This window comes from Halichoerus grypus, chromosome 2 (assembly GCF_964656455.1).
Source record: "Halichoerus grypus chromosome 2, mHalGry1.hap1.1, whole genome shotgun sequence".
In the NCBI taxonomy this organism is placed as follows: Eukaryota; Metazoa; Chordata; class Mammalia; order Carnivora; family Phocidae; genus Halichoerus; species Halichoerus grypus.
The window spans coordinates 163,869,928-163,885,045 of record NC_135713.1 but is presented as its reverse complement, the minus strand read 5'-3'; the positions used below and the strand labels follow the sequence as shown (position 1 = coordinate 163,885,045).

The 15,118-nt window shown below is 45.4% G+C and overlaps 1 protein-coding gene across 1 annotated transcript in view; it reads right to left on the bottom strand.

Annotated features, from left to right (window-relative positions):
* Window positions 1-7,352: 7,352 nt before the first annotated feature.
* Window positions 7,353-15,118, bottom strand: part of METTL16 (methyltransferase 16, RNA N6-adenosine) — an 85,502-nt gene continuing 77,736 nt past the window's right edge. Inside the window, exon 10 of the mRNA XM_078068065.1 lies at window positions 7,353-15,115. Coding sequence (XP_077924191.1) covers window positions 14,492-15,115 — 624 coding nt within the window. The 3' untranslated portion in view covers window positions 7,353-14,491. The remainder of the gene's footprint in view (window positions 15,116-15,118) is intronic.

Below are 15,118 nucleotides of genomic sequence, written 5' to 3'. Positions count from 1 at the left end.
GTAAGAACGGAGGGTGGGACGCCGAAAGGGAAATTCTGCAGTTGTGCCCTGGCCTACCCATTACTCTTCACCACTCTCCCTTCAAAACCAAGTCTCTCTCTTTTCTTCCCCCAAATTCTTGTCTTTGTCCACGCGTGTCTAATGTGGATGGCCCACAGTCCACCCTTTGCTCTGGGGCCGGGGCGGGGGCAGTTGAGGCAAGGCGTCCGCAGCCCAGACCAAGGGGGCGGGGCCCAAATCGGGAACAACAACGTGGAGGGCGGAAGCCTGGCCCTGCCAGCCGCTGGGCGACTGAGGCCGCGGGCGGGGCGCGGGGTCGGGACGCTCAGCCTGGTCTCGACGGCGCTCGCCAAGAGGGCGGGATCCCCGGCTGGCGCTCGCTGCCGCCGCTCTTGCGCTAGTATTTGGGGGCGCCTGCGGGTACAATCAGAAAGTTAGACCTTTGTCAGGGTACCCAAATCCTCTCATTTTGCAGATAAGGAAACTGAGGCCCAGAGACCGGAGAGGACTTGTCTAAAGTCACTCAGTATTCCAGTCGCTGTATGCCCTGGAGGGAGGAGTATTTATCCTTGACCCCGTGGACGACTCTTTTGAAGGCAGTTCTGGGGCAGGGCACCCAATTCGAAAAAAATCATGGGGGAATATCAAACTGCCTGCATGGGAAGTGGTCTGCCCACTTATTGCAGTCAGGGTCTCCAAAATCTTCATCTGAAACCCTGCTGTTCCGCTTCTTTGGTGCAGGCCACACAAGCCCCACTGGTACAGTTGGTGGTGACACAAAGGCCGGCTGAAGGCACTTTGGTAGCACCCTGGAGCATGTACAGTACAGCTCTGCTGGCCCAATGCCAGCAGTCCTATGGCCCCCAGGGCCTAGCCTCGGATTCCTTTTTTTGCTACCAGTTCAGAGTGGGACAATGCCAGCTGGGTTCAGGGTCCTGCAGCCTGGGCTTCACCATCACACAAAGCTACAAAGCAAAACTTTATGAGGACAGCTGAGTGGCAGACCACCCTGCCAATCTATCTCATCCCACCCACTGTGCCCTTAGAGGGGTATGTTCCTATTTTGAGGTCTAGCTTAGAGGCACAGAAAGCCGGTACAAATGCATGCCTGCTGGCTTTGCTCCCTTCCTTTGAGGGCATAATGCATACTAAGGAAAGAAAATCTGCACAGATCTTGGAAATCAAGAACCTAGTGAACAGAAGGAAGGGGGTTGTTTGCCAGCAGCAGTCTACAGAGAGATCTGATCTTTACACATTTAATGCCCGAGTCTGTAGCTGAGCAGAGGCCATTACACATGTCCAGGTGCCACTAGCTTTGCTTACAATGGAGCTGGAAAGGAAGGTGGGGGAGGGGGTGGGAATAACGTAGCCCAGGTGCCCTGGAATGAATGCCCTTTTCCTGGGAGGGCGAGATCTGTGCTGGTCCTGACATTGCTTCCTTTTAGATGTCTGCCACCTGCTACTAGTGTGATTGGGCCTGGCCCACGGCACAACCAACGAAAATGAGAAGTTTAAAGGCAATACACAGGTGTGTGTGTTGGGGTGGGGTGCTAAACACTGTATGTAATATACATAATAGTGACCTGAAATAACGTTGTTGACCAAGTTTTCATTTTGTTTGGGGTCAGCACTGTACTATTCTGTCCAGTGGCCCACGATGCTCAGAGAGCTCCATCCAGCTGTACCTTCTGCCTTCCTCAAGTGGTCATAGGACTCATATAGTCCTGAAGTCTCTTGTAGAGGTCAAAGCCCAATTTTTGACTCTTCTTTGTCAGGTACCAGCTCTATTCCATTAAGAAGGCACTCCTCTGAAAAGGAACATTCTGAAGACACCTTTTCTGTTAGGGGTGGGTAAGCAAAACATAAAAGTGGGGTGAACAGAGTCAAATGCCAGTCTCTCCCTTGCCCCCAATACCCCATCTGCTCTAGAGCTTAGTGGAGATGCTTGCTATTTAAAACAAACAGCCTTACTGGCTTCACATGATCATGTTTATTCGGGTCATGTGGGGACAGCAGCCAGGGGATGTTAGGCAAAAGAAGGGTTTAGAAAGGAGGCTTTTTTTTCTAAGCCTGTTGTTGCCTACAGGAGCCTGAAAATAGCTAAACAGAATTTCTTATCAGCCAGGGTTTCCCCAGTTGGGGAACGGACACAATTGGGGTGGGAGATACCTATAAGGGGGGTATAAAAGGAGAGGGGAATTTATAGGAGAGCCGTTTAACATTTTAGCCCCAGCTTCCTGTTCCAAAGGGATGGAACTGGGGTAGAAACTGGCAACTGTATTCCTTCAAAGGAAAGTGAAAAGAAGTCTGATGTTTCAGCAGAAAGGTGAGCACTTCGTGGGAATGATCCAAAGCCCAGCCATCTCCAAAAAGTTGTTCCGAAAGTTGTTTTATGGCTTCTAGGTGCTTAGTAGCTTTAGAGCAGGACACCTGGGCCACCCATCATGTGTACTTTCTCATGAAAGGATTTCTATTTTCAGTCTTCCTCAAGTCAGTGCATCCTAACGCCCAGTTCAAATCCCTCAATTTTTTAATATGCTGAACCAGAGACATTCCCTTAATGAGACGGTCTTCCATCCTCCACCCCACCCCACTCCCTCAAACAAAGCATTCCATACATACGCAACTCCAAGAGCTATGAAAATCAGTTTCCTGACCCCTAAGATGCATACATAATGAGACGGCAGAAAGGACACAAAGCCAAAGTACAGGTATTTTATATTAGATCCCAGAAGATGTCCTAACTGTTCAGGACCAACTTCTCAAAATTCTGCAAGTGGTTTTTTTGTTTTGTTTTAAGGAGCTTTCCACATATCATAATTAAGCCAAGACCAAAGGGAGAAAGAAAGCCAGCCAGGACGAAGAGAAGGGACAGAAGACTAGTAGTACACCCAGGGTCACAGCACAACATTCATTTAACAAATATTTATTGTGCGCCTAACATGTGCCAGGCACTGGGCTAGGTGGCCTTGTAGCCAAGGCCAGGTGACCTTTGGTAAGCCAGGGTGGGGTAAAAGGTCACAAAGCAGAACTCAACTCCACAGTAATACCTGGAAAAGCTTAGCTTTGCTCTCTACCACCACCGTGCTGGACATAGCATAAGAGATCCTATGACCACAAAAGACCCATAAGCATGCTGACGTACTCATTTAGGTTAGGTTCCCAGATCATCATACTTTTCTAAGAAGGAGAAGAAATTAAGTGGACCGAACCTGATTCCTGACAAGCCCAGTCTGAATGATGAGCAGGATTTTGAATCGCTTTGATAGAGGTGTATCCCATATGGTATTCATCCAGTCATCAGTGAGGTGGGCTCCTCAGAGCCGGCAGTTTCCACCAAAGTCCTCACCTACTTTCCTCCACTCCCACTGAGGAATGGACTTCTCCTGAACCCTCAGAACAGGTACAGTCAAGTCACGTACTTTCCCCTCTTCCTTGCCTCATATGATCTCACAGCCGGAAGAGTTGAAATTATCTAGTCTAACCTCCCAAGAGAAGCTGTCTTATCCAACGTCACAAAGCTGCTTAGTGTCAGCTGGGATGAGAGCAGCCTGGTTCTCCCTTGACTGCGTTGGATAGCCAAACCTGGGAAGTGGGTCCAGAGTCCTTGAAAACCTCACAGAAATGGGTGATGACAGGAGAGAACTTCTCCCTTCTGGCTAAAGACAGGAATAATCATTAACTTTGCTTAGTGGTGCCCAATAAACAAACTTAGCAGATGAACGAGAAGGGAAGGAAAGAGAACCAGACTTAGGATCCAGAGGCTCAGACTATCTCAGAGACTCAGGCCACTGAGGAATTAAGAGCTTCTAACTGGGCCTGGGTAGATAGCCATTCCTCACTGGTGCCTATGTCTGGCCTGAAAAGGTGACTGGGGAAAGGGGCAGATTTTTATCCAGGCAACCGCCCTGGGTGTGGACACTGAGTAATAAGGAAAGAAATGCAGTTCGGAAGCAAAAAGGGAGGAGCCACGCACTTTGAGCTTTTCTGAGAAACCAAAGAGGCTAGTTAAACACTGCAGCTAAAGATGGGGGCTATAGGGGACTTGGTAGGAAGAAACTGATCAAAGCAGAAAGGCACGAGGGAAAAGACAAGAACTTCAGCTATTCCTCTTAAAAAAGAGGTGGCTTTATGAGAGAAAATGAATTCAGGTCATTGGCAGGGAGATGGGGCAAGGTTATGAGCAGAGCAAGGTGTAGTCATGTGAGTCAAGAGCCAACTGGGTCAAGTGGGGGTGGGGGGTGTCCATGACAGGGGAGGCCCCCCAAGGGCAGAGGAGCTGGACTGTAACGCCCCATGGAAAGGACTGAGGTCGACGGTCCCAGCAATCCAAGCTCACACCTAAAAGGCAGGCTGCACAGTCAAGTCTTTAAAACCCAAGAGATCAGCTACCCGTGCTCATAACAGCCCTCTCAGAACAGTAAGGCCCTGAGCAGTGGCCTGTCAATGACTGGACTGCCTAGATCCAGGGCTAGCTCCACACCCACAACTGGACTTCTTTCTAAAGCCCCAGGGCCCACTGGGAAAGTCTCTACTGGACAGTGCTGGGGACAATCGAGGACACTCCAGGAGCCACACAGCAGCCCATGCCTCTCCTCCCACTTCCAGGCTGGGGGCTGATAGAGTACATGACCCCACCCCCCTGCCCACAGGAGTACCTTTCCCATCCCAGACACCTCAGATAGCAGTGCTAGAACGTCCCAGTCACTGCTCAGAGAGTTACTCTGTGATGACTAGAAGCATTCGTTAAACACAGTTAGGTTCTTAAATGTCACATCATATACCAACATCAATTCAAATGTTACATATAAAAAATAATGCCAAAAGGAGCCATAAGAAAATACAAGGAAACATTTTTTCTGCTCCAGGAGCAGTGAAGATTTCTACCCATGAAGGCAAACAAAGAAAATATAAAGGCAGATGGGGCGCCTGGGTGGCTTGGTCGGTTAAGTGTCCAACTCCTGATTTCGGCTCAGGTCATGATCTCAGGGTCTTGAGATCAAGTCCCCGGTCGGGAGGGCAGTCGGCTTGGGATTCTCCCTTTCTCCCTCTTCCTCTGCCCACCACCCCTCCCTTGTGCACTCTCTCTCTCTCAAAAAAAAGTAAAAAATATATAAAAAATGAAAATATAAAGGCAGAGGCATGACAGATTTGATTACATAAACCCTCTACAAGCTCCTGGGTGGCTCAGTCGGTTAGGCGTCTGCCTTTGGCTCAGGTCATGATCCCAGGGTCCTGGAATCAAGCCCTGCATCGGGCTCCCTGCTCAGCGGGAAGCGTGCTTCTCCCTCTCCCTCTGCCTGTCGCCCCCCCTGCTTGTGCTCTCTCTCTGTGTCAAATACTTAAAATCTTTAAAAAAACCCACAAAAAACAAAAAACCTCTACAAGCTCCTAACTGTAAAAACAAAACAAAATCACCATAAATAAAGGGGAAAGGTAAATGACAAAATGGAGGGAAATATTGGCAAATGTGCTCTTGCAGTTCAGTAACAAAAAGAACACTTGTATAGAAAAATGGACATAATTTAAATTTTATAAAATATATGAAATAACATACATAACGTAAGTATGTATAAACATATGAAGATGACCTTGCCAATACCATAATAAAATTAAAACACTGGCAATTCTTGTCTATCAATTGATAAAGGACTTTTTTAAAGATTTTAGGTTTTTTTTTTAAGATTTTTAAAAATTTGACAGAGCAAGCGAGCACAAATAGTGAGAGCGGGAGAGGGAGAAGCAGACTCCCCCCTTAAGCAGGGAACCCGATGTGGGGCTCAATCCCAGGACCCTGGGATCATGACTTGAGCCAAAGGCAGATGCTTAACCGACTTGAGCCACCCAAGCGCCCTTAAGATTTTATTTCTAAGTAATCTCTACACCCATCGTGGGGCTCGAACCTACAACCCTGAGATCAAGGGTCGCATGTTCTACCAGCATGCCAGGCATCCTAATAGAGGGTTTTTAAAAAAGATTAGCCTTGGGGTGCCTGGGTGGCTCAGTGAGTTGAGCATGTGACTCTTGATTTTGGCTCAGGCCATAATCTCAGGGTTGTGAGATCAAGCTCTGCCTCACACTCAGTGCTCAGCGCAGTTTGCTTGAGATTCTCTCTCCCTCTCCCTCTGCCCCTCCCCCAGCTTGTTTATGCTCTCTAAAATAAATAAATAAATAAATAAATAAATAAATAAATAAATAAATAGCTTAAAAAAAAAAAGACACTACAAATTAGCCTTGTAGTGCTATCAAAGCAGTGGTAAAAACTGGCATTAATGGAAATGTAAACTAGCACACCTTTTTAGTAACCAAATTGGCAATATACACAAAGAACCTTTAAAAAGGTTCCTCTGCTTCAGTAATTCTTATGTAAGTTTATCCTAAAGCAATAAGAAAACACAGTAAGATTTTCAAGAAACTCCATCCCTAATGTGGGGCTTGAACTCACGACGGGGAGATCAAGAGTCCCATGCTCTACTGACTGAGTCAGTCAGGCGCCCCCCCCACACATAAAGATTTTTATACAAAGATATTCACTAAAGCATTATTTACAATAGTGAAAACCAGAAACTAAAATTTCCAGCAAGGTAGTGAAGTAACACTCACAATATGGCATGTAAAGAAAACAGGTTGTTAGCAAACCAAAATATTAGTGGTGGTTGTCTCCGGGCAGTGTGATTACTGGTAATTTTTATTTTTACAAGTTTTCTGACACAGAGATTAGTTTTATAATCAGAAAGTTATCACAATATATTGCTACATGAAAAAGATTATAAAAAGTCATATACAATATGATCCCACATTTGCTATTTAAAAATATATATACATATAAAAATACTAACAAAATATAAAATAACTCCATTTGAATAGTGGAATTATAAATTTTTATCCATTATTTTCTAAATTCTTATAATGAGAATGCATTACCTTTGTAACTATGAACAAGTTAAAGGGGAAAAAAGTTCTCCTGTGTTCTCTCAGGAAGGGCCTCATATCTCTTGATCTCAATGTGACATGTTGCTATGGATCTACTTCCCACCCCAGTCCTTCTTCTGAAAGTGCTCCTGTTTCACCCAACGTGGGTTTTCTTCATCTCCCTCCCCGCCACCACATCGATCTAAATCTCTTTCTGCTACTCAGCTCTGAAGTTCCCCAGAAATGGTTCAGGCGACCCTTCCAGTCCAGATGAGAGATAAGAGCACTAAGGTAGTGGCAGTCTGGATGGAGAGGCTGGGCTGCATTTGGGAGATATTTCCAACGTGAAAGATTTTAGTCCCTGGTGGTAAAGGAGAGAGAGGAACAGAGATTCCTAATCTGGGCAGCTGGATGGATGGTGATCAAGAATATGGGAGAGAAGCCAGTTGTTGTTTTTTTTTAAAGAGTTTATTTATTTATTAGAGAGAGAGCGCGCACAAGCATGGGGAGCGGCAGGCAGAGGGAGAAGCAGGCTCCCTGCTGATCAAGGAGCCCAATGCGGGACTCGATCCCAGGACCCTGGGATCACGACCTGAGCCGAAGGCAGACGCTTAACAGTCTGAGCCACCCAGGCATCCTGGGAGAGAAGCAGGTTTAAACAGTAAGTTGAGTTTGACACTGCCGTGGTCCTGGGGGAGATGTCCAATAGGTGGTTAGGTACGTGGATGTTATAAGTTCAGGAAAGGTCTAGATTTGGGAATGATGAATCCATGGGTGAACAAGTCATGGGAGGGGATGCAATCAGCCAGAAGTGCTAGGAGCAAAGAGCAAACAAGGACCCTGGATGGAATCTTCGGGATTCTCTCCTAAGAGGTGAGAAGGACTCTTTTACAAAAAAGGCAGACAGGCAGGCAGGCACGCAGCAAGCCAACTTGAGTAGGTGAGGTTAATAAGAGTTAGGGAAGTGGAGGCAGCAAATATTTAGACAGTTCTACCACCTGGTGGTGGAAGAGGTCACAAAACTGATGGTCTACCAGGTTTTTACAGAATACTGAATTAGCTGTCAGGATTTACAATTAAGTAAATTTCTCATAAATCTGGATTTCTGGCTTCTTGCAAAAAAAATCAGAAGATCCAAGAAACACTATTTTTGCATGGCAACAACCAATGGGAATCCCTTTTAGTCAGAATATGAGCTCTATCCCTTCTTGCCTGGCCCCTACTGTAGAGGATGAGGAAATACTTCCCTTTGTGAATGAATCAAGTCCTTATTAGTGCTCATCTAGAGTTCAGAGAAATACAGGCTAGAGTTCGATTCAAAAGCCCCACGTGTGCCCCTGAAGGCAGGAATCCTGGGACAAACACACCTGAATTAAGGATCCTACACCAGACTGGGAACCCCCCTTTCCCAGCAAGAGACATCCAATCTCTTGAATCACAGAATCTATGGGAGCAGGCCCATGCCTCCTCCGCTGTCCCGGGAGGGGTCTGGCTCCACAGTGCTCTCCGCAGAGCCTTCTCTTTTTGGACAGCAGTAGCCTAAGCTGCCATTTCCCTGGGGGCTAATTGGCTGCTGAAGCCAGCCAAGTCCCCTAGCTGGGAATTTCCTGGCTCTAGTTTCTAGACTTGGGCCACGCTCCCTGAATGGGTCCACCAGATGGCAGGCAGCCTTTTCTTTCCTCTAGACTTACATGAGTTCATTCACCCTACCTGGGGAAGATGACTTGCTGTTTTTTTGACAATTGCGACTTTCTCCAGCAAGATCAAAAAGCACATCAATTCTGTTAAGTGAAATATTTGGAGCTGCCTATTAAAATATTAAAAAAGTAAAACCCTTCTTCCATTATTATACAATTATGTATTATCAAAGAGTCATTACCTAATTATCAGTTATTTTACATTGATTCTGATCCAACATGTGCTTGCACTAGACATTTTATTATGTGGTTCCACTAACTACTTAATTATCTGCACTGCTGCCAAATACAAAATTCTATGAAGATTTGGTAGCATAAATTAAGAACTAATTATAAGCAATTTCATTTATCAAATCTTGCTCATTGATCCCAGGCTTGAAAATAATACTACCTTAAAGTGCTAAATGAAGTGAAGCTGGTTGAGAGATGCTTTTTCTCTCTTCCTTGTGCTATGTAATAGAAGTCTCCTTCCCCAGAGGTAGGTCAAATGAGCCTAAGAGCCCATTTCCATTTAAGTGTAGCATTTGTTACAAAATCTTGAGATTTGGTACAAGACCCCAGTCTCAGATTTCTGGACCCAAGTTCAAACCCCATCTCCGTGACTTAGCTCTGTGGATAACCTTAGGGCAAGTCACTTAAGCTCTCCGAGCTTCCATTTTTTTTAAAGCTATCACAGAGGGACACCCCACCACTGTACTGAGTTACTAAACGAGACAATTTATGTAGAAGATGGCCAATCAATTTGGTTCCCCATTTGTCACTCCGGTACATGGAAGCGTGGGGTTTGTTCTTGGTCAAGAAGTGGTACTCTACACCTGCAGTTCCACACTTGAGGTCTTGGCCTTCGGACATGAGTCTATGGGTAGATGTTCTGGCCAGAAATGGAAAACTCAAAGAAGAATACAAAGAGATGAGCAAGTTGAGAAGACCGCTCTGCTTATGCACTCCTCCAGGTGTCTTAGTACTTCTCACTTCACTGCTGCTACAACTCTGCGAAGCAAGAATCCCTCATCTTTTGTACGAGGAAGCCAAGGCTTAGTGAAACTGACTTACCCTGCGAGTGGAACTGGAACACAAAGCCAGGTCTGATGATGCAAAGTCTCTTTCCTGCTCTTCATTCTCCTAGAGTGCTGGAGAAGCATCTGGGATTAAATATCCTTTGCCCTCTTGGGAACATCATATACAAGCCAATTCTGCCAAGTCCAGCAGCAGTTTCTGGTCCACTCCTTCTTATCACAGTTTCTTGGCTCACAGCAAGCACCCGTGACCCTCCACTTCCCAGGGGAGAGCCTAGAGTCCCTGATGTTTTTGTTTGGACTGACAGGCAGATAGGCCACACCTCAAAGGGCATTCAGAGGTGCAGGGCCCTCACTCAGTCCCAACACAGCCCCCTGCAGTAAGAGCACAGCCTCCAGAAGGCAGCATTAGCTGTTCTAAAAGGGAGCATTAGCTGTTCCAACCAGTAATTAAAAAAATAAACTGCTGTTTTAGTCATTTGGGTGAGTCACAGCAGAGGATCTGAATGTCTCCACAGAGCAGAGTGGGAGCTGTTGGGTATGTGCGTGAGGCCCTGCTGCTAGTGGGCTGAGCCCCACACAGGGCTTTCAAACACTGTGCTGGCACTAGCGCCAAGACTTGGTACTGGGGAGCATTCAGAAAGGTTCCAGACAATCCACGCTCTGCTCCAGGAGACAAAAGCCAATTCAGTCTCAGGAGTAAATGTCTTCTGCATTTCACGGGGGCTAGTGCCCACTCGGCAAACCCAATCTCCTGGCACCAACTTCTTTAAACAAGGTATGTCACGTCCCTTTCCTAGGGGCACCTCCTGGATGGCTGCAAACCTGCTGCGCCTTTGAGACTTTCCTTCTCCAAGAGGCTCCTTAGTTTTCCAAACTGGACCTTTTTCCTCCTCATGTGCAGATAGATCTGTTGGGGGGCCACCCATCACCTCTCATTCTGTGCCATAACAATAAGGGTAGATGGGACTTTTCCTTTACCCACACAGACCCCAGAGTTAGTAATATCTATGTTCAACAGAGAAACATCCCTTGTGGGAAACAAGGCCTAGCTCACCAATATAATGTACACAACACAGAGCCAACTGTGCCAACTTCTGAAGTAAACAACATATATGCCAGTCAACCAGACAAACCAAAGGAAGAATTTAAAGACAAAAGAACAATGAAAACAGTTTCTTAGAACTCTCTAGATTAACTCTTCCTGGAACCCAAGACTTCTGGAAAACTACTGTAGAGCCCCCTCCAGTACCTCCATTAACTAGATAAAAGTTAATCCAAAAGACTGACCCAACCTGGGTATCTTCTAGAGTAGCAGGACACGTGAAAATAAAAGGAAATATTGTCAACTGAGACCATAAAGAAACATAAAAAGGTGGACATACTATGCCCAGATAAAAAGACCATGGGGTGGTGGGTTTTTCCCTCTTTCTACTTTTACTTTCCAAATTTTATTTATGTGAAAATTTACTTGTTTGCATAAAAAATATTATCTGGGTAGCAAATGGATATTTCAAGAAAATACCAAGGACACATTTTATCCATTCCTGCAGTGAAGTGAAGGTGCTTGATCAAAGGGCCAAAGATGCCCCCGTGTGGCTAGAGAGGAAAATGCTGTGGGTTAGGTTAGATGAAGGGCTACCTACTCCCTTCTTTTAAGAGGGCTCGGATTTTCCATAGGCTTTTGCATCTTTTCCACATCTTGCAGTTTTATTACTAGTCAGAGCTTAGACGTTGGTGTGCTCACATCATTTCCATCAAGAGAAGAGAGGTTTCTTTATTTCAAAAAATAGATACTAAAATTTTAAGTGACAAACGTGAACCCTTCAGATCAGCTGAAATTCCACCATGGTGACACCAACCCTTCTAGGACACGCAGCAGTGCTCCGGTGAAGGAACCAAACTGCTAGAAGCAAAGCAGATTCCAAAGAACAAAGGCAGCTTTGGTCCCCCTTGGAGAGTAAGTTCAGCTTCTGCTTCTACTTTAGTTACCAAGAGATCAGAAGCCAATGCCAGGGACCAGAACAGAATTTAAGATAATACCACAAAGATTTAAGTCCATAAAATCCATCAACATGAACTTGACCTCTAGGCACCTAAGGCAAGCATCACTCAACCTTAAGATACACTGGTCAATAACCTATTTCTTGAAAGAAAAACATTCCGGGGCGCTTGGGTGGCTTAGTTGGTTAGGTGGCTGCCTTTGGCTCAGGTCATGATCTCAGGGTCCTGGGACCAAGCAAGCTCTGCATCCAGCTCCCTGCTCAGCGGGAAGCCTGCTTCTCCCTGTCTCTGCCGTTCCCCCTGCTTGTGGTCTCTGTCAAATAAATAAATAAAATCTTTAAAAAAGAAAAAAGAAAAAAAATTCCTTTTTCCCTTATACCAGAGTGTATGCTACCACACATCACGCAATTATAAAATATATGCATAATTAAAATAATTTCTGGATGTCTTTTAAAAATGTCTTCAATGTTCTCTCGTTAGACAGAAATAAACTTTCTTCTCAGAGAAGAAAACGAAGACATCCAAGTGCAAAGAAAGCACTCACAGCTCTAGCTGGAAGCTTCAAGCCTCATCATTCAGTTTTTAAATTCTAAGAGCATGAGCTCACCACCTATAAAACCTCCTCCAGGACACTGAGCCTTAAACCTGGGGCACTGAAACACATAGAGAAGCAAGACGCATCTTCTGCGCCTCCAGTCACACGGAGCACTTTCCGGGCAGCCCTCAGTACCAGACTTAAATGAAAGTTAGTACCATGCCTGAAATGCATTTTGAACAGGCAGGGAATGTATGTAAATACACTATTGTTCTAACACAGAAAAATACAAGACATTAAACGAAGAGAAGTGTAATATAAAATTAAATACACAGCATGAGGACAAAGTTAAGCCCACACCCTTGCGCACCCAGATCATCTACAGAAAGAGACTAGAAGGAAACACTAAAAGACAATAATGGTCATAAGACTGCGACAAGGGGTGATTCTGTTGCTGTTTTCTACTCTCATTTTCCAAATCTTTAATGAGCACGTGCTACTGTGTGTGACCCTGGGTACTGGTTTTCTCATCCTGTCAGAGATTCTTCTCTCTGAAGGGGTGGGAGGAGGGGGTGTTCACAGAGCTTTCTGAAATGATCCAGGAGGTTTATGGATTCTCTAGAGGTCCTTGGACTTCTAGTGAAGAACACCGGTTAGTATGTTCTATTGGGCAGCTCTGTCTTTACTGACAGAGGGAAGTACAATATAGTCCTATTTTTAGTTCTTTTATCTCTGCTGAGGGCTGGGTCTAGGTGCTGCCAAGACAGGCCAATTTCATCAGTTTTCTGCCCTAACCAATAGCCACCTTTCAAAAGCATGGCTTAACTACTCAGCCCCAGTCTTCTCTGAGGATAAGAAGGGGCTCTGGCACTGTACTCAAAGAGTTCAGTCTAGACACAGCCTTAGGACCACTGGTGTAAAATCAAACTCAAGGTGTGAAAGTTAAGCACAGCAGAGGGTAACTGAGACACTAAGAGAACAAAAAAAAGAGACCCCCTTTCCAGAGGTATTCTTGCTGAGCCCTGAGACATTCCAATGAGAAACATGTTTTAAGAACATGGTCACCCTGGCCTCAGAATTTCCAGTGAGAACAGGTAAGCGCCGGAGAGATTACAAGGGAACCCACAAAAAGCAATATATGATCAACTACAACTTCTCTGCCAATAGATGAGACTTTCTTAAGCAACCTACTGCTCATAACTATCTTGCTCCATTTCTTACTTCTATCATCAGTCATTTATCCATTCAAATCTATGGAAATATTCCCCCGAATCCCAGGATTCAAACGGGATTGACAGATTTCTATTCTGCATATTCTTATATTAAAAATAAAACAAAGCTCCACTTCAAATGTCAAAAGAAAAAAAATTATAGGGCCCTTAGGTGGCTCAGTTGGTTAAGTGACTGCCTTCGGCTCAGGTCATGATCCTGGAGTCCCTGGATCGAGTCCCGCATCGGGCTCCTTGCTCGGCGGGGAGTCTGCTTCTCCCTCTAACCCTCCCCCCTCTCATGTGCTCTCTCTTATTCTCTCTCTCAAATAAATAAATAAAATCTTTAAAAAAAAAGAAAAAGAAAAAAAATATACATCAGTAAAACCACTACAAAACCGTACTTTCAAACAGGTTGGAGGTAGGGGTATCGCTTCATTCTGTTGTGTCTCAGTCACATCTGGTGGGAGTTTGGCTTACCTAATTCTGTTTTCTGAAATAAGCACCATCAAAACAGACATGAATCAGGAGTGTGACGCTTCCAGGCGCCCTCCCAGGTCAGCCCTTCTTCCTGGCATTACTAAGCTTTCTCTCCCTGACTCTCCCACCACCTACCATCAGGCCAGTTCCTTCCTCAGGACTGACGCAGGGGTAACCAATCCTATGTACCCAGAGAAGTCTTGCAGGTGACTCTAGAAGTGGGCACAGGGCCTATCTGTCCGATGTACTGCCTCCATTCAGAGAACAAGAAAGCCATCCCTCCTCAAGAAGCAACTAGGGATGACCGAGCAGGATGCTCTGTAGTTCCGACCCAGACCAGACTCCAAAAACAATCCTTTCGGCCTCAGCCTAAAGCTAAGGTGGTCAGCTTAAGTCAGGTTTAAATCCCTCCTGGGTTTACTGATAGCTTTTTGTTGATGCTGGTAACAATTTTTCCTCATGAACTACCATACTAATGCCCAATAACTTTAAAGGGGTGGGGGTGGGGAGTGTTTTAAAATAGATTTATTTTATTTTAAAGATAATTGCACATAATGTTATCAGTGGGCCTATGGTGGAATGCCTCTTGCCACCCCAAAGCAGGCTACTTTATAGAAACTTTCCCAACTGTGCAAGAAGTTAACTAGCAACAAGCCTGAAAATTTGGTTACGTATATAGGTACAAAGCTGGTTCATCAAATCCCTGTTCTGGCCCTCAACCCAATGCATTTCAACTAAAGCATCATCCACCTCCTTCTTCACATTTATCAAACACTTGAATAGGTAATGTCCAGCCACTCCTTGGAGATGGCTCCCCTTTTCAGACACTGGACTGCTGAACTGCTCAGAAGCCTCTCGGTCCTGGGCTCCATTGCTAGAGCCTTTACAACTCTCCAAAACCTCCATCCCTCCCTTTTCCTCATTCCTTTCATCCTCCATGGGTTCTGGGTTTTCTTCCTGGGAAAGGAGATCCTGGTTTGAGCAATGGCCCTCAACAGTGGCAGACTCGCCTTCCTGTGAAGCAGGCCCACATGGGACACTCTCCCCGGGGCCCTGGGCCAAATCTTGGCTATTGCCAGACTCTTTGGGGGTGGACTTTTTCTCCTCCAAGGCTTGGATGACATCCTCAGGAGCTCGGGGAACTTCTCTCAATTGTCTCACTCGTTCTCTTTTCTTTCTCCTTAAATGAATCCAGGAGTTTTCTATTGCTGTTAGAAAAAGGCTAATTTCTTCCTTTCCACAGGGAACTCGCTTATGCTGGACCTA